Raw genomic sequence first — 22,079 nt, forward strand, 5'->3', positions numbered from 1 at the left:
GTTTTTTAAAAGGACTTAATCATCTTGGAACGTACTCACTTGAAAAATAGCAATTAAAATTGCTTTGAGTACTGGTTGGATGTGTCTGCCTATTTCTTCTGAGCCTTTTTGCTCCCTTTTCCATCGGGAGTTTGCTTTTGGCACATGGCTGGCTTACACAAATTATCCAACTCTTACTTTTAGAACTACAGTAACTAAGGAGTAACTTAGCAGTTGAATGCTTTTAATTTTGAAATAATAATCTCGGCATCATTTTAAAAACAAATTATTTTGAAGGACCTTTTTGATAGCTGGATGTGTGTCTAAATGGAATTATATTCTCCTTTTGTGCTTAGTAGGCTCGTGTACCTCAGATGAAGTAAGCAGGCATGATTGTGGTTGTAATTCAGTACCACACTTTGTGCGGTCTCCAGTGCTTCCTCATGAGTAACTGTATTTCCTTTGTACAGTACCATTAAGACTTCACCTGTATATGGACATTCTTTTGAATGGAATCCTAACAAAAAAGGTCAGGTCTTTGTAAATGGTCTGTAAGTTAGTAATTGTACTCCGTGTCTTGGGGCTTGAAGCCAGTCCCTGGTGGGCTTTTTGTTATGGTGCTGATAGGGCTGAGCTGGATGCAGAGGTGCTCTTCCCTTACAGCCCCTGTCCTACAGAGTTCACCATCAGTGCTACTTCCTCTCCTTCCCAGAACTGGCATCCTCCTCCTCTTTTCCCCTGCAACTCACTGCTGGCTGCATGAAGCAGCTGTGGAGCGTAACACTCCTCTGCTTGCTCAGGGAACGCTGGAGGCAGAGGCACAGTGAGGCTGAGCCAGGCAGAGCCTGGCAGTTAGGGTGTTTGGGGTGGGAGGAGGGGGAGGTTTGAACGTGCTTTGAATCACTATTTGTTTAGATCTAGCCTGTCACTATGTGTTCTAGTGGGATGCTGAGGGTTCCACTGCTTTCCATTTGAGGAAAGAGCTTCTTAAAAATGCCTGTGATCAAAAATGTTGGTATCAGTGAAGTAATATTTGTGGGAAGGAAGAAAAATATGTCAGTGTGTTCAAGTAGGGCAGGTTTATAGGTATGTTTGTGCATGACTTACTTATTTCTAAGGAAGTTACAGCATTACTGCTTTCTTATTCTGGTTATGTTTTGTTGATAATAATTATTAATTATGAAACCAAGAACTTTATTGAATACTTGCTAAATGTAAGGTAGGCAATTGAAATAGCTTTGTAGATTCCAGTATTCAGTTGCCAGTGTTTGATGTTTGATACTCACACATTTATAGGTAATAACAGTATCTAGAAAATATGAAAATGGATACTATTCATGTATAACCCTATTCCACACTGCTAAGCAAGTTTTTTGTTGCTTACAGTAGCTGTTGCAGGAAGAAACCCAGTTAGAAGTCTCCACATTACTCGAGTGGGAGCAGATTTTCACTTTTGGGTGCTTTTTCTCTCTCTGATGTACTAAGATTTTACATACAGCATTAACACGAGAAAGATCTTGCAGGTACGATAGCAACAGGTTTTCCCATGGGCATTAGGGAGACTTGGCTTTGTAAATAGCAAAAGATTTAGCTTCCACTACAGTAAATTGATAGTGATGGGGTTTCATTTGGGCGCTATAAGCAAAGGATCCATGAGTTTTACAAAGGTGCTTTCTTTTGAAATGTCAGATATATGAAACTTATCCAATGTCAAGAAAAAAGCAAGCAGTAATTGCATAAAGGAAACCAACAGAAATCACTTGTCATTAATTTCTCTGAAGTCAGTGTATAGAACATGTTTGTCTGTCTTCTTACCCCAGCACTGCTAAGCATTCAGCCTTTTGGAACATTAGGATTTTATCAAGGCAAACTTCAAACTGAGTGGCACGTGGCCTGACATTCCATTTGGAATTCCTTTTTCAGTCTTCTTGTCCAAATTTATATCATTTAATTGACTCTCTGTAGTAAAAATTTAACTCTTAAGTTTCAATTGTGTAAAATAAGAATTTATTGACATTGTAAATTAGAGTTTCCATGTATTTAAAAGTACAAAGCGTTTAATTTTGTAGCAGATGATCATTGCCTGATCACTGTGATCACTGCAACCTTAAAACTGTTATTTTTGCAATGATGCAGGATCCTGAATTCTGCCTTGTTGCTGGGTAGTCTATCTGATCAGTTTTTTGTCTGAAAATTGCCTTTCACCAGTCCTCTTAATGTAGTTATCTCTGACTTAGTTATTCTTTTTAGTCTATTGCCCTCTCATTGGCTTTCAATCAGACTAGAATGTATGTGCCTGCATTGCTGGAATTTGTTGGTATTTGGAAATGACTTGGTGAATGACTTGCTTCGGTGTGTTCTTTGAAGCCAGGGCTGGTTAGCACTGTTAACTTAGTGAGCCACGGTGGCTTGGGATCTGCTATGCCAGCATGTAACAGGCTGTGAATAATGTAACTGGTTGTGGGACAGCTGGTTAAGCCCTCCAACTAAATCCTGTGTTAAGGAGCTGAATACACTTCTGGTTAGATGGTAGGAACTGGGGCATCACTTGAGGCAGCAGTTCAGTTCTCTAACTTGCATTAGCTCGGTTCACGTACCCTAAAGCTGTGCAAGGTCTTTGTGATATTTGCTCTTGCATTTGGGGGCTGTAAGGCTGAGTCAGTTTGTGATGATTGAAGCACCATGTTTTCAAGTCCCTTCAGGTATTTTTAACTTGTAAATTCCCATGGATGAAAATTGCAGCAAAGCATCTTAGTGACATGCTTGAAAGGTTCTTTTTACTCTGTACCTCTACAAAGATGTGCAACAAAGTTTCAGTCCAGACTTCCCAAGCTTTAAGTTAAAGTCGTTGAGTCTTGTTATACTTTTGTCTACCAGAACAAAGAGCCTTCTGTTATTAGCTTTCTTTTCTGCACAGACTTAGCAATAGTTTGTGGCCTTTCAATTTTCTTTGGTAAATTGTAGAAAGTGGACTTGAGGCTTTCACTCAAGATACTTCAATCTTTTGTTTTTCTCCTGGTCCTCCAAGACCTGTCCAGCATATCAATGTCTTGCTTGAATTGGGTATGCCAGGATTGGACGCTCTGCTCCACTGGCAGGTGTAAAAGTGCCAAATACAAGGCATAAAATAATCTGTCTTTTCCTAATTACATTGTTATTTATGCGCTGCAGAATCTTGCTAACTGTTTTGGCCATAAAGTTGCAACAGGAGTTTCTATAGTTACTGTGCAGTGTTTTATTGACCATGTTAATGTTCCTTCCAGGGTCATTGCTTTCTGAGATAAAACCTGTATTATATACATCAAGTCCAATGTCTTTGTTGTTAGATACACAGCTTCACCTTTATCTGTATTGAAGTGTTTGCTTGCAGTCAAAAAATCATGTCCAATTTTATCATTATTATCTATTCTTCTATCAGAATTATTTTCAGTTTTCTTCTAGGTCATTGCAAAGGATCTTATATAGCTGTGATAAGTTCCCTGAGGACCCTATTAAGAACACTGCAGGTTCTCAATATACACTTATAGGCTTAAATGTATGGTGATGACTTCATGAATGGGTAAACTATAAGAGATTAGCTAGGATGAGTAAATTCAAAGACTGAATTTATTCTTTCTCTGCATTTTAATTAAAGCATGTTAGGAGAGGGTTGTATTAGGGAATAGATACTGCTGGTGATTGTATGTCTAATTTTTCTTTGTGGGTTGAGTGCTGTGTTTCCCAGAGCTGTCAGTGTTTCTTTGAATGTCCCATTTCAGTGTTAAAGGTAAATGAATAAATCAAACAGAAAAACCCAAGCAAGATACTAGTTTGTATTGGCTTCTGTAGCAGAAAAGGTTCTGTAACAAGTTTTTCTTTAACACCTCCGCTTTTGGGAACCTGTGTTAGGGGAGCAGGGTGTCCTTCATGGTGGGCTTTTTGTGGTTTTGCTTTGCACTTTCACACCCCAGAGCACAGGGTTGACAAACAGAAATCTGAGTAATCTAATAAATATACTTCTCTATGGATCACAGTATGGAACCTTTAGAGTCTGAATAAGTGTTTTGCCCTTTTTGCTAGTAACTGCATCCTTTAGTGTCTTCTTGGGGAAGATCTTGTAGGCCTTCCTGTAAGTGGTATCACAGAAGTGTTACATAAGGTGAGCAGGAGAACTGTGATAGTGGTGTGGATAGATAGAGAAGTGAAGATACCACAGTGTAGTTGTTACTATAGCTCATTCTGGATATAAATATAGATGACTAAATCCTTACTCTGTCTGGTAGAGTGGATTTGCTAGCTGTTAAAAGATCTAGCATGAAGTCTTAGCTGCTGTAGTAACTGAGTTCCAAACTGAGGTTTGGAAGGGCTGGATATTCTGGGGCACAGGGGAGTTGTGAGTGGAGGGGGATCCATCCAGCAAATCACAGCTGGCTGAATTTCTCCAGCTTCACAGAACTTATAGTTGCTGTGAGGTTCCATCTAAACCTGCTTACACTTCTTTACATCCTTTTGCCAAGAGCAGTGATTATTTTATTTTGTTGCTGTAGCTTCTAAAATAAGGAATTATGAGCCTGCTGTAAATGCTCCCTCAATGCCATTGTTCCTGTGAGGAACAAAACATATTGAATGGGCAGGTTATGTTCTATTATTGTAGGATCCAAGTTGTTCTCTTTTCCTGAAGATCTGTGGGAAATGTGCTTTCTGTGAGCTGCTGTACAAGTGCGGTGTGCTGTGAGACGCATACCATTTCATGGCCATGGTTAATATGTAATTGGTGATAATAGATTTAAGTTTCTGGTGAGGTTAATAGGAATGAGCCTCTGCTTGCAGCTGGGCCCCTACTTAGCTGTCCTTTCCTCTGTCCTGGTTACCTGCCCAGAAACTCTGCTCAGCCTGCAACCTTGGGCAGCAACTATTTTCTTGTCTGCATTATGTCAGTCAGTGGCCCTACACTTTCCACAGCATCATTCCTCTGTTCAGACCAACGCACAGGGTGGCTTTCTTGGTAGAACCCAACATAGATGAGTGTTTCTCCAGGCCTGTGCTTTCTGGCTTCCCATGTGTATCTTCCATCCAATATCTACCTTTTTATCCCTATATGATACTCCCATACTTACACCTCTACTAGGCAGTATCCATCCTGTATTCCATGGAATTGCCCCATATCCTGGGGAGTAGGAATGCACTGCATAGGAGTAAATCGGTACTGGTCAGCTGTTGGCTGGTTCTTGCTTATCTCTTGGTGAAGCACTGACATCTGACAGCTGGACCATGAATAAAATACCCTGTTCAAATATTAGATTAAGTATATTGGTTGTCTTCTGTTTTTTCTTCTTCTTTTTTTTCCCCAAACAGTTTTTCTGGGAGAGCGTGCAGGGCCTGCTGCGTGGCTGCAGATGCTGTCTTAGGATCCAGACTTACCCACAGCACTGCAGAGGAAAAGAGGTGCACAGTGCAAGCTCTCCTCACTCACCATCCCTTTGCACTATTGAATGTTGTGATGCTGGAAGAGCTACCTTTCAGGTCATCTCTGTCATTAGCACAAGCTAGGATGTGCAGGCATTATTCTCATGTGTTGAGAACTCTGTTCCTATGGGGGTGAGGGAAGAATCTAATTGGGATGTCTACTTAGGGGATGTAGGTTGTTGTGCAGCTTGTCAAGACTTGTTCTGAGAGCCATTTTCTCAGTAGTTGATCTAGGTATCATCTGTTATTTCTGGTTTACAAGAATAATTACTGGCTGTTACCTTCAGTATAAAATGTGTTGTTACCACCTGTAGAGACATGGAGCGAGGTATAAACCTGCAGTCTACTCTCAGTTGTCCAGAAAATGTGGAAAAGTCTTTAGGGTAGCCTTGACGTTGTATTTTGGTTGTGAGTTACAGATATCTTTGCATTACTTCACAGTCATGTTGTATTAAAAGAAAAATCAATATTACAGTCTGACTCTTTTGAGAGTGATTTGCTGTAATTGGCTTTTCATGTATGCTTGGAAGCATCACCTCCTGCAGTGAAGTGTGTGTATAAGAAGAAAAAGATAGAATGTTGAAGTTTAAACAATCTAGCAATGACTACAGCAGGTTGCAATATTAACAATTGCAGTTTTATCTTGAGCATGGTTTGTTAGTGTTCTGTATATCCAGCTAGAACAGTGTTCCACTTCGTGAAGAAGAGATTACTTTCACTGATCCAGTTTATTCTACTGCTTTCCATTACACTTGTATGAAAACTTTACAAATCAATTAGATCACTCTTCCATGCTCAGCTTCCATGAATGTTAAGACTTGCTTGGAAGCGTGGTATCCTTCACTGTAGTTTTCAGTGCTTTGATTCAGGACTGGAAGGCAGACTTCTCCAACCAGGTTGTTCAGCTGCAAAAGCATTTGCTGAGCTATTGGTTGTGGTCTGCCAGACCTTGGCTGAGGAGAAGAATCAAAGGAGCTCTGCCCCTGCTGGTATGACTGTACTTCTTTTTATATAGTGAAACAGTAGCTTTACCTATTAAACAGAAAAGGCCACAGGAAAGTCCGGTGAGAGAAAGGGGGGGGTAGGAGGGGAAAGGGTGTATTTAGGATTCATTACAGTACAGTAATAAAAGAGGAAAAGTAGCACCGTGCTCAAAAGGAGGAGGGGTTGATTTTTTATTTTATTTTTTTTCCAAATCAAATTTTATTGTAATTTCTGTTATTTGTGTGGAAAAATAAAATATGAAACAAAGCCAGTGATACGATTCAGCTGGTTCTGTTTTCTTCCTTGTTGCACGTAGGCTGCTTCCAGTTAGTGGAAATTATGATATGTGTGGGGAATAATTTTATTAATAATGCCAGTTTGCTGCTGAGATCAGTTGGGTCTTATGTGGACACAGCACTGCACTTACATGCTCCTAACAGCTGACATACTTAGTATTTTCAAGCACAGTATTGCTTTTAGGTCATTAAAAGTACTTTACTGAAAAGCAGCGTAGTTGAGAGAGAAGAGGGACGTATTGCTGATGATCATGGTTGAGCCTTCCTCCTTTCTCTCCCTCTCTCGTTACTCTCAGTTTTGCAGACTTAGTTTTTTGTGGTTGGATTGAAAACCTGTAAGCACTGAGGAATGACTTTACTCTGTTTGCTTTCATCTCCTCAGCCTCCTACTCATTTAATTTAGTTTTAATAGCAGTTTTGCATAGTTGGGACAGCTTTTGGACTGATAGAGGTAGACTTTTATTGGTGAAAAGTCAGTAACTTCTTATTATAGTTCTTCCTGAAGTGCAGAGGAACAAACTATGTAACTGAGGTGCAGCTTTTGTGTGGGCATAGAATTGTGTGCTTTTACGTTTTAGTGATAGATCCTTCCAGTATTCCTCGGTACAGTTATGAAGGCCTATGTATAAATCCTTTACCTCTGTTAACAGTAGATTTACTTATCCACCTCTGTGGAATTCTTAGAAATTGCCTGCTGATCTCGGTTTTGGTATCATCTGATGAAAAAAACCTCAGGATCCAGAGCAGTTCAGGCTCAAAGATCTGAATCAGCATCTGTAATGTAATGAAGAAACATGTATGGTGTTTTTCTTAATTTCCATACATTTGACATGGCTGCAGAGGTGCTGGATATGTTTTTACATAGCATTTTCATAGGACTTCGGTGTCTGATAATATTTATGGCACACTAAGTATTCTCCGTTATATTTTTTATCATTTAGTGATCTGTCGTGAGGCAGATATTGGGCTCCAGATGGAGTTAGGTCCATATGCTTCATTTTGCCTAGGGATTTCTGAAAGGTTCGCCTTAATGGTTATAATTAATCATAAATCCATTTTACATTTGTTCTCATTTCTTGGAGAAGTCCATGCATTTTAGCTATGGCTGCTAGATCATGTTTGATTTAACTATTTTAAGTTTGGTGCTAAGAGTGAACTGCTGAAGACTTCTATGCAAATGTATTGTTAATTAACCAGTTCTATTGCTTGTGTCTAATTTGAAAAGCAGTACTGTTTTCTGTGCTAAGTAGGGCTGAAAGCTACAGAATATTTAAGTAACTCTTAGATGCTGCAATAATGTTGCTACCTCCAATGAGGTCCATATGTACATATTCTCCAGGACACAGGATTTTGACTCGGCTGGTTTTGACATTGTTGTAACCTCATGAATTGTATCATGTCTGGGAAGATGAAGGATGTATTAAACTAAATATTAAGAGTTTGATAAAATAGTAACAATGCTAGCTCAGTTACCTGCAAGACTGTTCAGAAATCTGAGAGGTACCATCCAAATGTACAAGGCAGTCATGGTGTTTACATGATAACTTTCAGATACACTGACACCATGGCTGGCTTATTAACCGTCTCACTTTAGCTTTTGTCAGTTTTGAAGGAGTTACAACTAGCCCAAAAATGGTGATTCTTACTAGAGTGTCCAAACAAGATGCATGTCAGTTTGAGTATAGCTGTAGAAGTATAATTATACCCAACTTTTTGAAGTCCAAGCTTTTAGATTTCCATCTTGCTTTGAACTGGAGGGAGACTTTCATCTGCTTATGCAAATTCAGCAAAAATAAACCCTCAGATCAGTCTTTACCATTTAGTGACGTCCTTTATGTGCTAATTCATTTTTTAAATTTTCTCCATATGCAAGCTTTCTTCTTCTGTGTATCCCATTAAAACACCTTAGAAAACACCTTACAGTAAATATGGATAGACTTCAGGCTTTTTATGATTTCCTATTTTGTTTTTTTTCAACATCTGTGACTGTGCTTAATTAGGATATTCCTCATATATTTACAGTAAGGTTTAATTGCTATGAGTCACATGCTTCTTATTTGTAATGTTTTTAAGCAGCTGTTACAATGTTTTTTATTATTATTATTTCATAGGCAAATTTAGAAAACAAACCAGTAAATGGCCGCAGACCAGAACTCATGGAATGCAGTATATGTGGTCATGGTGAAAAATACAGGGTGAAAGCAAACCAAACACAACACTTTGAAAATGCACAGTCTAAGGAGAAAGAAAGAATGACAGGCGTCGAAGCAGAGAAGTGGGCACATAACGAGAAGCCATCTTTTGGTGTTCATGTCAATGGAGATACCCATGGGACTGTGACAGGCCACGAACACTTGAGAAATGTAGAAAGAAGTGAAAGAGCAGTCTCTCCCAGTCAATTAGCTGAGCCAAAAAAATCATTTGCACAGACCATCAAAAATGGCATAAAAACCCTACATTACTCATCACCAGAAGCAGTTGCTTCACTGAAAAAAGCATCTGTGGAGGAAAGGACAGATTTGACGAGCGACTCCCATGCCCAGTGGATGAAGGCTACCAATCTGAATGACATAGTCAGCACTCTGGCAACGAGTGTTAGCTGTGTTCACCCAGACAGACAAGGAAATCTGTTCATGAAAGAGGAAAATTGTACTTGCAGTGTCTTTCAGGATTCTGATAAGTCAGTATTGCAAACCAGTTCTGTGTTGGATCCGCATGAAAGCACGTTTTGTCCTCCATTGGTTAAAGAGGAAGTGCATGGAGAGGATGGCTTCCAAGTACCTAGCACAGAGACACAGCATGAGAATCCTTCTCTCCAGCCAACCTTCTTGTCCCTGATTAAAAACAGAAACCTAACTGTGGAGCAGGTTGTAGCTATTGAAGCTTTAACACAGTTATCTGAAGTCCCTTTAGGAACATCTTCCCCAGCTAAAACGGAAAATACCGAATGTACAGAAGAAAGATCTTCCAATTTGCTCCATAGTTACAAAAGGGATATTTCATCCTCCTTTACATCTTCTACATTAAAAGAAATCAAAGACACTTACTTACAGAAAGAACAACAGCTCTTGACTCACTGTGCTCACTCACAAAAGCAGCTCCCAAATAAGCCAGTGTTATACAATGGCCAAAGTTCGATTTCTGAATGGCGTGATAAACCTGCCAATCTAGCTAGCGAGATGTATAAATTGCAGTTATCCTCAAGAGATACCAAAACTTTATCTGAGTTAAGGTCTAATGCAAAATCATTTTCAGGACTTAATACCAAGAAAAACTATGATCCAGTCACCCTTTCGCGGTGTTGCAATGTCCAACATGCAAGCAACAACTTGGATACTCTTGGCCAGTTAGATCAAAAGCCAACCTGTAATGATTTGAGCTTGGAAGCTAGTTCTTTAATCAAAGAAGGAGGAATTCACAGCCAGGATGAAGAAGACGTAGCTACACAACTAACTCAACTTGCAGCATTAATTGAATCAAACCGGGCAAATCCAGAACAGAAGAATGACATAAAGACATCACTGCTTAACCTAATATCCCATGAGAGGCAAGCAAAACATAACCAAGATCTGCTGCAGAGAAAAGAATCTGTATTTTTTAGGCAACATTGCAGTTCCTTACTGTTAAAGCAAAAACAGCCGACAAATAAAAAAGGAAATGCTGTACCATGGAAACCAAGGCACAAAAAAAAGCCTCAAGAAGCCCGCTATCAACAAATTAATCGAAACCAACTACAGTTGTTGTCATGCCAGCATAGCGAGTTACAGGACATTTGGATATCATCAAAACTGCACAAGCTTGGGCAGACTGTGCCACAGGACTCCAGAATAGCCCTGTCTGAAAAAAAATCACCACGAACCAAAGTACAGAAAGCACTGAATCAAAATGCGCTAACGTTGCAGGAAAAACCTAGGCTGTTTCTTCCTCAAACACAGATAAAATTCCATAGATTATCTGAGGTACCGCAGGAGAAAAAAAAAGACAGGTTGTTTGGCTATGAAGTGCTGAATGAGCAAATCAAAACTGCAGGCTCCAGTGACCCACCAGGCATCGTTCCACTGAAAAAGGACATTGCTGCATGTAACCAATATAGTGATCTGCTCTCCCGTAACCCTCTGTCAGTTTCACAGTTGAAAACAGCATCCTTGTTAACCAGACCAAGTGAAAACACACAGATGTTTACAGAAAAATGTAATTCTCAGGTACAGCAAGCAGTGAATGTTGGTCAGACACATCCTTTGCCTCAAACTTTTAGTCAGTCTAACCTGAGAGCTAGTGAAACACACAGTGAGGATAAAGCCCATGTTCAGCAAGGTGCTGTTGATCGGCAGGTAGATCTGAAGTCACAGATGCTGCCTGTTTCCTGCAGTGCAGGCCAGGTGCCAGGCACTGTGGAAGCTCTCAGGAACATGGAGTGTGCGGGTGAAGTTACCATCCTAACGTCAAGAAGTTTGGGTACTGACCATCCGCAGAGCACAGGCGACTCAGGGTGTTCCCCAGCGAAAAACACACTCAGCAGTTTCCTCGAATCACCTATGAAGTTTCTCGATACTCCTACCAAAAATTTAATAGATACACCTACAAAAAAAGGACAGCCTGAATTGCCAACTTGTGACTGCGTTGGTAAGTCATCCTTTCACTAGCTTTTGCCTGTACCTTTCTCACGGGTGTATGTTTGTGTTGCTCCCCTTAATTCAAGAAAGTATACTTGATGCTTAGGTGTTGCAAAAGGATACTTGTGTTGCTGTTAGGAACTAGAAGAAAATGATTCATTCCCTTCCTGTAACCTTTGCCCGGTGTTCTTCAGGCCTGCAAATAACAGCAAAATTCAGTATTTTTGGCCTTGCATCTGACCTGTTTAAATTCAGATTGAGGAAAATGAGTTTTTCTGTTTGTTTTCTCATTGCTCGCTTGTATGCTGTGTAACTTCATCTGAGTATATCAGATCGTGATTTCTATGGTCTCAAACTGGTTTCTGCATGAGCTGGGCAAAAACTTTCTCAATACCTTTTCATTGTTACCTAAATGCCTCCTGGCTAAGCAGCAGGGAATTGTTGAGGGCAGTTGTGTTCCTGTCATTGTTCGCCCTGAGGGTGATGGGAGTTCCTGTTAAGATTCCTATGTAAGGCTTATGGATGTCTCATCTCAGAGATAAGAGGAGAGGTGGAGATTAGGTAATAAATCCAGACGTGGAACAGTTCGTGTTGTAGCATGAGGTGTCAGATTGAACTCGGTACTGGGAATTTTGCAACGTAGTTTGATTGATGGTGTTGGACATGCTGTGTTTTCAAACTATCAAAGCACACAGATGAGGAGAAAAAAAAAACACTTCAGGGACTTAACAACATTGTACATGGGAAGATTTTTTCATCTTTGCTGCAGTGTTCTGAAGCAGCACTCTGCTAGTTAAGAGACCCAGATTGCGTTTTTTTGTTCTGTAGTATGTATGTGACTGTCAGCTGATGTTTTTTGGCCTCGATTCTCTGTTGTCTAAAATGAATTGATAATGTTTGTCTACTCACAAGGGCACTGGGAAGCTTACTTAGTCAATATGTGTCAGGTCCCGAGGTGAACGTTGCTAAAGAATGCAAGGTAATACTATAAATAGGATCTATTTGCAGCATTGAGAAAGAAAATCTACCAGAAGATTAACAGGAGAAAGCAAGCATAAAATAATATAATTTCGCTGTCTCTGAGGAGAAAAATCAGTCATGCTACTTATTCATTGCATTTCAGGGGCAGATTTTGTGTATTTAATTTGGAAGATGTTTCTGTAAACCATCTCTAAGCTGACTTGTAGTGGCGTAAATGAGATATGGATGTGCAAACTTAATTTTCTCAACCTGTTTATAGAGCAAATTATTGAGAAAGATGAAGGCCCGTATTACACACACCTCGGGACAGGACCAAGTGTTGCTGCTGTGAGAGAAATAATGGAGAACAGGTGAGAAAATGTGCTTTTTAGTGCTAACAGTATCTTTGCGTAAACAGGAAAGAAGAGGAGCTGTAAGGACACGAGTGCTGTTTGGCTTTGCTTTTCTGAAATTTTAGTTGTACTCATTTGTAAAGCATTTTCCTGTTCTGATGTGCTTGAGGGAAGCACTCGCCTTCCAGTTCCAAGTTCATGCGTCTTGTCTAAGCTCCAGCAATTTTAGCCAGAGTGCTCTTAGGTGCTGTTGAAGTCCATAGGGATGGCAGAGATTGGCAGCTGGCTTGGAGTTGGCTTTCTGGTGTCCTGCATGCAAACAACCTGTCTCAGATTGGACAGAAGGTGACTTAAGTGCTGTAGGACTTTCAAGCAGATAGCATTTCCTTTCCAAGTAACGTTCCCTTAGTGACAGAAGCTTGTTACTGGAGTAGATATTTCAAAATTGCTTTTGCAAATAGGACTTTGAATTTAAAAGTGGTTTTTGTTGTTCTAAATATTTTTTTTTCCTCTTCTGTTTTCAAAAAAGTAAAAAATAAAATTGTTGTTTTATTGAATGCATTTACTGTTTTAAAACGTGTTTTCTGTTCCACTCCTGAACTTTCTTAATGCAGGTATGGAGCAAAAGGAAGCGCTGTGAGAATAGAGGTAGTCGTTTATACAGGGAAGGAAGGAAAAAGCTCTCAGGGGTGTCCAATTGCCAAGTGGGTAAGTTTTTATGTTACAGTAGTAAAATTGTTCTGTGCGGTTTTTAAGTATCTAATGATGTGTAGTAACTTAAATATAATCTGATCTTTAATCAAAGTCTGCTTCTTCTTCATTTAATTGATTTACAAGTCTAACTGAATGATGAAGCTAAGGATGTCACTTTTTAATCGGTGGTTAGAATGCATTTGAAAGAGGTGCTTCACGAAGATGGCAGAGATGGGCAAATCAAGCGTGAGAACAGTTGGCAGTGTCTGGAAGCTGGAGGTCTCATGAAGTAAGCTGCTGGGAAGCATGAAAGGAAAAAAGGGAGAGTTGGAAAACTATACAGTAACTTTTTTTTTAAACCTTCTCAATTGTATAAACTGTCTCATATAGCGTGGAGTGCTTTGAGGGACTGAACTCACTGTGTGCAAACATGAATGTTATGGTGATAGTTTTCACCAAAGCCTTGTCTCGCATTGCTTCATGGGAGCCAGGAAATGAGGTAACAGACAAGCTCCAGGAAAGAGCTTGGGTAGAATTGATTGTCCTTAATCTTTGCTGAAACCACCGAGGGAGGTAAAAGTAGACTGGAAATCTTGTACGCTGAGTTTGGAAATAAGAAGTCTTTGCCTGTTGGAATATATATTTTTAATTGTTGCTGTATTTAGGAATTTCAGAATTAACGGGCTCATCTGATGAGGATGACAGTGCAGTTGGTAGAATGGCATTTGTGACTACAGAACAAAAATAAGAATATTATATATCTTATGTGAATGATATTGACTGCTTATGTGCTTGGAACAGTTAAAACGTGCTTTTCATACTCCACACGTAAACTGAAGTTCAGGAAGGGAAGGATGTGTGTGTTGTTTCAGATGATATTTAATAACAAATAGGCAAAAAATAGATGGCCAAATTTCAAAAATAACCAACCCCAAAAAAGGGACTTTTGAAAGAGGTTGGGAATTATAAGTTTTACCTCAGCAAACAGTTGTGAGCCTTTGAAAGGAAGAAGGGATTTAAAACTAATTCTTAAACTTTATTTTTCTGTTGCCAGTATCAACATATTGCCTTTTATGTGAAACAGAGATGATAGATTCAATTGTGCATCTGCATGGGTGTAGGTGTCCAACATGTGTGTGCAATGTGACAGCCAGAAAGCACTCAGTGCATGTAGAAAAGGCTGTTTACGGATGATGCTGCAGTTCAGTTAAATTTCTACATGTCCAGCATTTGTGAGAGGAAGATTTAACGTTAATTGAACAAAATTTCAAATGTCTTTTGTGGAGCAAAGACTTTTGGTGTGCAAGCTCAGACCTAAAAGGAATGAATGCCTTTCCAAGTCTGCTGTTACTGTGTGACTGCGTGATACAGGAGAAGGAAGGAAATCATGGAAATCTTCTCTGTTTCATCCTGTATATAATCTACGTTTTTTTAGTTGGTATTTTTAATGTGTGACTTAACTTCCGATTGGCAATGCTGACTTTAATCCTTAAAATGAGGCATATTTCTGTTTTGATTATGACCAAAGAAGTGTAATTTTGAAATCTGTTTGAAAGCGTATGGAAGAAGTTTGCTGTGCTCTCAGATGTTTGCAGTCATGAGGTTCTGTCAGCTGCACAGAGGCTTTCACTTGCTCATTACATTGCTTGCTGGGACACTCCTTTCTGCTTTGCAGATGGACGAGCTGCTGCCCCTAGGGCTCTTGAGAGACTTGTTGGCAAGAGCACCACGATGAAGCTCTTCCTTTTCACATTTGCTTCAGCAATGAATTGATACAGCGGTCATATTTAGCTGTTTTTCCCCCAGTAATTTTCCCTTTTGATGTGAATTTATGGGTGTCGTTAATCAGTTCATTTGGAACATCTTAGAATCAAAGGCTGTTTTGTACAGAATGTGTATATATGTCTGTATTCTATATATATTATGTATATTTGTATATGTACAATGCATGTATGTAATATACATATTATATATAAAATATGTGAGAATATGTATGTATTGTTCTGTCAATGGCTTCGTTTCATAATATTCATTTCCTCCTGAATTGTTTTCACCTGCGTGGCTCCATTAAACACTGAATGAGACGGGCTTCTTTTCTCCAAAATGAGCTGGCTTTTTCTTCCTTAGTTTTTAGTGTATAATTAACTTACAGTATCTATGGAGGTGATAACTGTGTGATTAGAAAACAGCAGCCATTCTGTGACGTGTGCTAGGGGTTGTCTGTCTTTGTCTTTCTTCTTTTTAAATTTCTTTTGCTTTTTTATTTTGTGCAGACCTACCATATTTCTGCATTATAAGTTAAAGGAAAAGGAGCTTGGAAATAGTGGGATTGCCGACCTGTCTTTCTCAGTTAGACCTTTCATATAAACATGTTGCAGTGCCTCCCCTGTTGCCAGCCAGCAGTGAGCGATTCATGTCATTCCCATTGTTTTATCATCACTTTGTTTGATAATGGATGCAGCCTCTCTCTTTTTTTTTCTTCTGCTCTCAGCATATCTGATGGGAAATAAAGATCACCTCAATTCATTTAAGTGAGATGGCTTATAAATCTTCTATCTCTATGATGTTCATAAGTGTCTGACTCCAGGTATGATCCTGCTGCACTAAATCCAAAGATGATGTCAGTGACCGCAGAGGACAGCTTCAGGTCTTAACATTCCAGGATTAAACCCATTTCTTTCAGTTTTCTCCTACTTGTTTCAGTGGATGTTGACTTGGATCAGCTTTCTGTTGTCTTCATTCAGAATCGCAGTGTAATTTCTAAGGCTGTAAGTTGGAATAAAGACAGGAGATGAGAACTGATAAGAGCAGCCAGGTTGGGTGGGAGGTCCTCCTTGCTGACAGCCTGTCTCCAGTGAGACACAAGCAGGGCAGCCAGCTCCCAGAAGACTCATTCACTTTCCAGTAACTCATTCCTCTGGGGTTCCCTAATCTGAAGGCTGTGGCTTGATTCTGCCTGTTATAGGTGTCTTTCTTTCATTTTGTTCTCTTGTGCTTGGAATTACAGTGGTGGTGTGGTAATGTTTTCAGCCTTGTGCTCTGTTCCCAGCAATTCCTAGCAGTTGGTTTTGCTTTTCTTTCTGTTGCAAGGCAGTGATTTCTACCATTATGCAAAATTCTCATTCCTGCATGGTAATGGCTATTAATGTGCATTGAGAATGGACACTACGCTGAATTTTATCCGCCATGCTTACTGCCCCCTCAGCAGAATGAACTGCTTCATTTGTTTGCGGATTGTGCTTGTCTTCTCTTCTCTGAATTACTCATCAACTCTTGTCACACTTCTATTTGCCTTTGACAAACAAGGATGCAAACAAATACAAACTTGAACAGAGTTCTGCAGAGCTCCCATCAGACACATAGCAGCCTTTGTTTCTTGTCGTTTCAGCAGTTATGGTCTTTTCCTTTGTCCCAAGAGACATTGTTTGCTTTTTTCTTTCTCTTCTTTTTTTTAAGAGCCTTTCCTAAGGGACCTTACTGAGAGGCTTCTGAGAATCTAGCAAGCCATGAAGTACGGCCAGATGATTCACAAACATTTGGTATCTCCCTGTGCATCATGCTTATCTATGTGATCACTGGTTTGTGCCACAGAGCTCCAGATCTGCTCCGTAACGACAATGGGGGTAATGCTATCATTGAACTGGGATATTCCTCCTAGGACCATTTCCAAACTGCTATCCTCTTCAAGCCTCCTGATACCAATGTGTTATAAGCCAAGACTACGCATATCAGATTTGAAGGTTCAGTCGTTTCAGTGCTCAGTTTCTGGGATGGATGCCATCTGATCTTGGCAAATCATGACTGTGTTTTGGGAAACAAGTGATCCTTTTCTCCTGTCGCTACTGTCCTATAACTGCTTCTTTGGGGGCTTTTAACTTCGTAAGGGGCGCAGCCAAGGGTTTTTTTCCTGAAGTGGGAATCCTCCCAAATGTCTTTTTATGAACACAGCAGAAGTGGTTTTTGCATCTCTGGAATCATATTCTCTGAGTGCGTTGTTCTTTTGTTTTACACCTGGGTGATCTGTTGACCCCTCCAGTTCTGTTAGCCTGCTAGGTGCTGTAATTTGTTTGGGAAATGTGGTACTGTGTGGCTTTTATGTCTTTCTCAAACTTTTTCACTTCTGTTTTGTTCTGGTTCCCTGTTTGGGCTTCCTACTTATAACTTAACAGAGCTTTTACAGTGTAAATATAGTTAGAAGCATAGAATCCTTAGAGTTGGAAAGGATCTCTGAAAGCCATCTTGTCCAGCTGCCCTTGGAGTGGCAGCCCTTTTTCTAAGGGCCTGGACTTAATATTAACCACTGAAACCAGATTTTCAAAAAGTAATGCTTCGATAATGCACTGTTAGAACCAAGCGTTTACAGATCATTGACCTGGGAGGAATTTGTGCCTGAATACTAGAAACTACATTTTGTAGAGTGCCGTGAGCTTTTGTTAACAATTGATTCTCCGCAGAAAAGAGTGTTTGTTTGCCTGTTTTTTCAGTGTGCTATCTTGGCTTCAGTTGAGAAAGAGATTGGGAATAGAAAAATTAAGGAAACTGAGAAGGTACGTGAGCTTCTCGGCTGCCTTACATGTAAGTTAGGGCTAAAAGGAGTGTGCAATTTATTAAAGAAAATGTAGTGATAAATGTGCGAGAGACTCTGCTCTGGCAGAGGTGACCATTACTAAGCAATGCTATCAAAGAGCTGCTTTATGTGGAGTCCAGCACCTCTATGCAGATTTTATTATTTCAAGGTTTTATTTCATACGGTTAACTCTCTTTATGATCAGATGGTAATACCCATTTGAGAAGTCTGGAAGGAAAACAATACTGAGAGTGGTTGGTGGTGATTTTAGTTGTAGTTTTGGACACGGTTGCATTAGAGCAGCACTTTCTTGCCATTCTTCAACGTACTTTGAAGGTAGCTTGTGTAATGGGTGCTATAGCTGTGGAGGTACTATCTTCACTGTTTGCGTGAAGGCTTATGTGCTGAACACAGAACTAGAGTCTATTTTGGATGTAACGTATTTGTCATGTCCAGAGTCAAGCTGTACTTTAAGAGGTGCAGTGCTTTGAGATAACAATTATTATCAGTTCTTACAGTTTCTGAAGCATCTTAAAATGTGGTGTATTTGGAAAACCTACCCAACAGTTAGAGTGAACATAAAAAAGCCAAGTTAAGGTAAGCAAATCAGGTAAACCAAAGTTTGCTCTGAGAGGAATGCCTGCCATTTATTTCCATGGAAACTACAGCAGATAAAGAAGAGCACAATAGCACTGTTTGATAAAGCAAATCCTCACATACAAAGTAGTGTTTTCCAGCGTAGTCTCTACAATCAGCAGCTATGCGTGATGAACAAGAGCCTGCTTGCTACTCTTGTGAAAAATGTGAGCCAGTGGAGGTGCCTCCTTGTTGCATTGCTGACAGGCACCGTGCATCCCACACTGTGCTCACATCTGTTTGGTATCCATAAATGTTCAGCAAGCATCGATAATTTCACCAGGTGCCATTTTTTCTGTGTGGAAGAATTCAGTGACACACCTTCATATTCATTTCCACGTCAGACACTCTTCTGTCAGGCTGCCTCTCTGCTGCCATCTGTCACTTGGCACTAAAGGTGTAGCAGGGTACCGGTGGGGAAAGGTTCAACCTCTACTGCCATCCCACCGGCATCTGCCTCTGTGACTGTGGACTGACGTTATAAAATAGGAGGCATTACTTTTGGAGCAGCCCTCATATTATGAAAGCCTCAACATTTAAGTTTCTGTTATCACTACATTAAAACAAATGGTGATATCTGAACAAACATCGCGTAGGTTCTTGCATCAGCAGCTTTTGGAGCTTAGATTTGCCAGCTGATTTGTGCATTGTCTGTAGTCTGGGAAGCATTCAGATCGCTCTGCTGCATCTTTAAATCAATGTTCAGCTTCTGAGTGCTTCATACAGAAGCCATAAATGCACTGGGAATCGTGTTTACCAACTTCCAATAGCACGTACATATATGTTTTAAATTACTGCATGAAGAATTGATTCGAAAGTTACATTGGCATTGTATCCTGCGGCTGTAACTGCATACTAATGCCATTTGCCATACTGAAGAGAACTATTAGGTCAAATACGTGCTAAAAAGGGAAAATGAAGAATAGGCTGAGACTTGGTGTGTTGCTCTCTTGATGACTTTGAGGTGATGTTGCTGTTGCATGAATTTAAGATGTGTGATGTTTTCCATAAAGTACTGGGGGAGAACAGTTGGTTAAAACACTGCCTGGGCTGGGGGCATTTAAAGGATTAGGAGACCCTGGGACCATCCCCAGTCATTTCAAGCTACAGAAGCAGGGCAGAGATAGAGAAATATCTTGGAGTCATCTAAAGTTAAGAGGAGTGATTCAGTAGATCATCCATCAGTAAAACCTTGCTAGGTCTGTTACTTAGAGAAGCAGTGACAGATCTGGCCTGTTAACATATCAAGCAAGACCTTGATAAGCAACGCGCAGCTTGTGCTCATATTTTGCATTTTACCTGTTACTCATCACAGGTTCACTAAAACAAACACAACTAAGTGCAGACAATTCAGCTTCATATTTTACCACTTAAGTTCAGAAATGTTTTGGATGTGAGCAAGTACTAGAAAACAAACAAGAGGTTGGAAGTAACTTTGATTACATCTGTTCATGTAACTAATAAGTCTCTGAGTCAAGGAGTGGAATTTTCTCCATTAGAAAAACTGTTGTTGGGAATTATGTGGTGTTTCTGTTGGCTGGGCTCGTCCTCATCAAGTGTGGTTCTCTGTGTATTAAGGTTGTGTGGTATTGCTGTGGATTTGTTATTGTTGCAAGAGAGTCTCTGTTCATTATTGCCTTGAGAACAGCATCTGTAACACATGCATGGGCATCATCGGTTTACATGGGAAAAGCAGCACAGCTCCAGCTGTGTTGCTGGCTACAAGCCCCGAGGAACTGCAATAGCTTCAGTGCAGGTTGTGCTCTTGTAAGACTACCAGGTGAGGAAAGTGCCTTATCTCCAATTACCAAAGGACAGGAGTGCTCCAGCTGCAGCAGTAACCTCTTAAGAGCCACAGAAATCAAATCCAGATAACTCATAAATCCTTTGGTCACCTTTGTGGCCTGAAAGACAATGGATTGCAGAATGTTTGTGCATCCAGTAAGAGCACTACCTTATCTCTTGCGTGCACATCAAAGCAGGTTCCAGCTGTGTTTATCTTCAAGGTGGGGTTATACTGGTTTGAAGCAGACTGTAAATTGCTCCCCTTTTTATTTTTCTCTTTTTCTGGACCCAGTTGAGGACTATATGAGAGCTCACAAAAGGCACCCTGATGTTGTACTGAGAAACTAAGAGAAACTGCATTTCCTCATTGAAGTTACAAAGTCTAGGAAACTAAGAAAGAGGAACGAGATTAAAAGCATCACCCTTCATGCTGAGTGACAAAATTAAATTCCTCTGTTTCTGACTGGAAGGAGCTATGCTGCCTCAGGAATGCACAGCTCACACTGATGTGAATAACCTGTATTATGGATCAACCATAATAGATTTTCTGTAAGTCTCACTCAAATGTAAATGAGCTGCATTATTTCTCTTTCTTTACAGAAAATACTCTACCAGTTGTTCAGTCACAACCAAGAGGAATGGTAACTCAAATGCATTTACTTTTCTCATTCAGTTTAAGGCTGATTGTGAGACTGTGTAATCAACTTGAAAAGGGCGATTCTTTCTCCCTTGACACAAACTAACTTGCGTCCTGTTTCTTCCTGCAATGCAAGAATGCATTGTCTCAGAGTTTTAGTCTGTTGAAAATCCTTTCATTTGCAGATTAACTGCAAGGGTATTTTGGTTCCCACTTTCAATTAGTTTGAATAATTTAGATACTCACAGTTGATCGGGCTAGGGGTCACATGAATGACCACTAGCCACGTGTCTGGCAACAAAGAAGCTTTGACATCAGTCTGATGGAGAATCTACTTGAAAACCCAGACATCTGGAGACATTCAATGAATAGGTGAAATTGTTGCCTTTCTGCTTTTATAGTCTATCCTTATTAACGTGGTTTATCCTTATTGTATGGAGTGGTGCTTCTGACAAGTTCTTCACGCTACCAGACAAAGTACTGCTGGGAATACCAATAGTCTCGTACAGAAACAAAGGTTGACTCATCCAGCTGGCAGTGATGGTCTCTGATTGTGGAACGCTCCTTCCAAGGAAGTAACCTTCATCTAGGAGGTGTCCTCCCCTTACAGGCTAGTCCTAAATAAGCCCAGGGGAGTCTGAGGCCCTGGGTTCACCCTTTCCTGTCACATTGGAAGCACATGTAAGTTGTTTGCACCTGTGCTTCCCGGCCAGCCATACTCCTTCACCAGGTGCTCCATCATCAGTTCAGGCTGTGACCTAACAGTTTCCCTACACACGCTTATGGGGCTCCTACCGATAGGGTGGTGGTTGGTAAAACCAGAGTGGCTTACTGCTTGCTCTGAGCAAGTGTGCTGCTGCAGAGCTGGAGGAGTATCTGCAGTTGTAAGGGCTCACTGGCTGCATAGATGCACCTTTTGTTAGGAAAAGAAACCTACGCACCCCCATCCAAGATATGATATAGCAGGGGAGGAGATGCAGCTTCTAGGCATACTGCCTTTGTTTTGAAGCTCTGAATGTTGAAGTGTAGCACTGAGGACTTGACCCCTTTTTTGTTGGAGGCCTCATAGGGGCTCTGATGAGTCAAACATGTCTGAAGAATGGATAATGTGTGTCAAATATTCTATTATTA

At 40.3% G+C, this 22,079-nt stretch overlaps 1 protein-coding gene across 1 annotated transcript in view; it reads left to right on the forward strand.

Annotated features, from left to right (window-relative positions):
• The window catches only part of TET1 (tet methylcytosine dioxygenase 1), a 59,927-nt gene that overhangs the window by 17,552 nt on the left and 20,296 nt on the right, over positions 1-22,079 (forward strand). The window contains exons 4-6 of the mRNA XM_072340051.1: positions 8,816-11,327; positions 12,558-12,648; positions 13,245-13,338. Of these exons, the coding sequence (XP_072196152.1) occupies positions 8,816-11,327; positions 12,558-12,648; positions 13,245-13,338 (2,697 nt within the window). The remainder of the gene's footprint in view (positions 1-8,815; positions 11,328-12,557; positions 12,649-13,244; positions 13,339-22,079) is intronic.

This window comes from Excalfactoria chinensis, chromosome 6 (genome assembly GCF_039878825.1).
Source record: "Excalfactoria chinensis isolate bCotChi1 chromosome 6, bCotChi1.hap2, whole genome shotgun sequence".
NCBI classification, from domain to species: Eukaryota; Metazoa; Chordata; class Aves; order Galliformes; family Phasianidae; genus Excalfactoria; species Excalfactoria chinensis.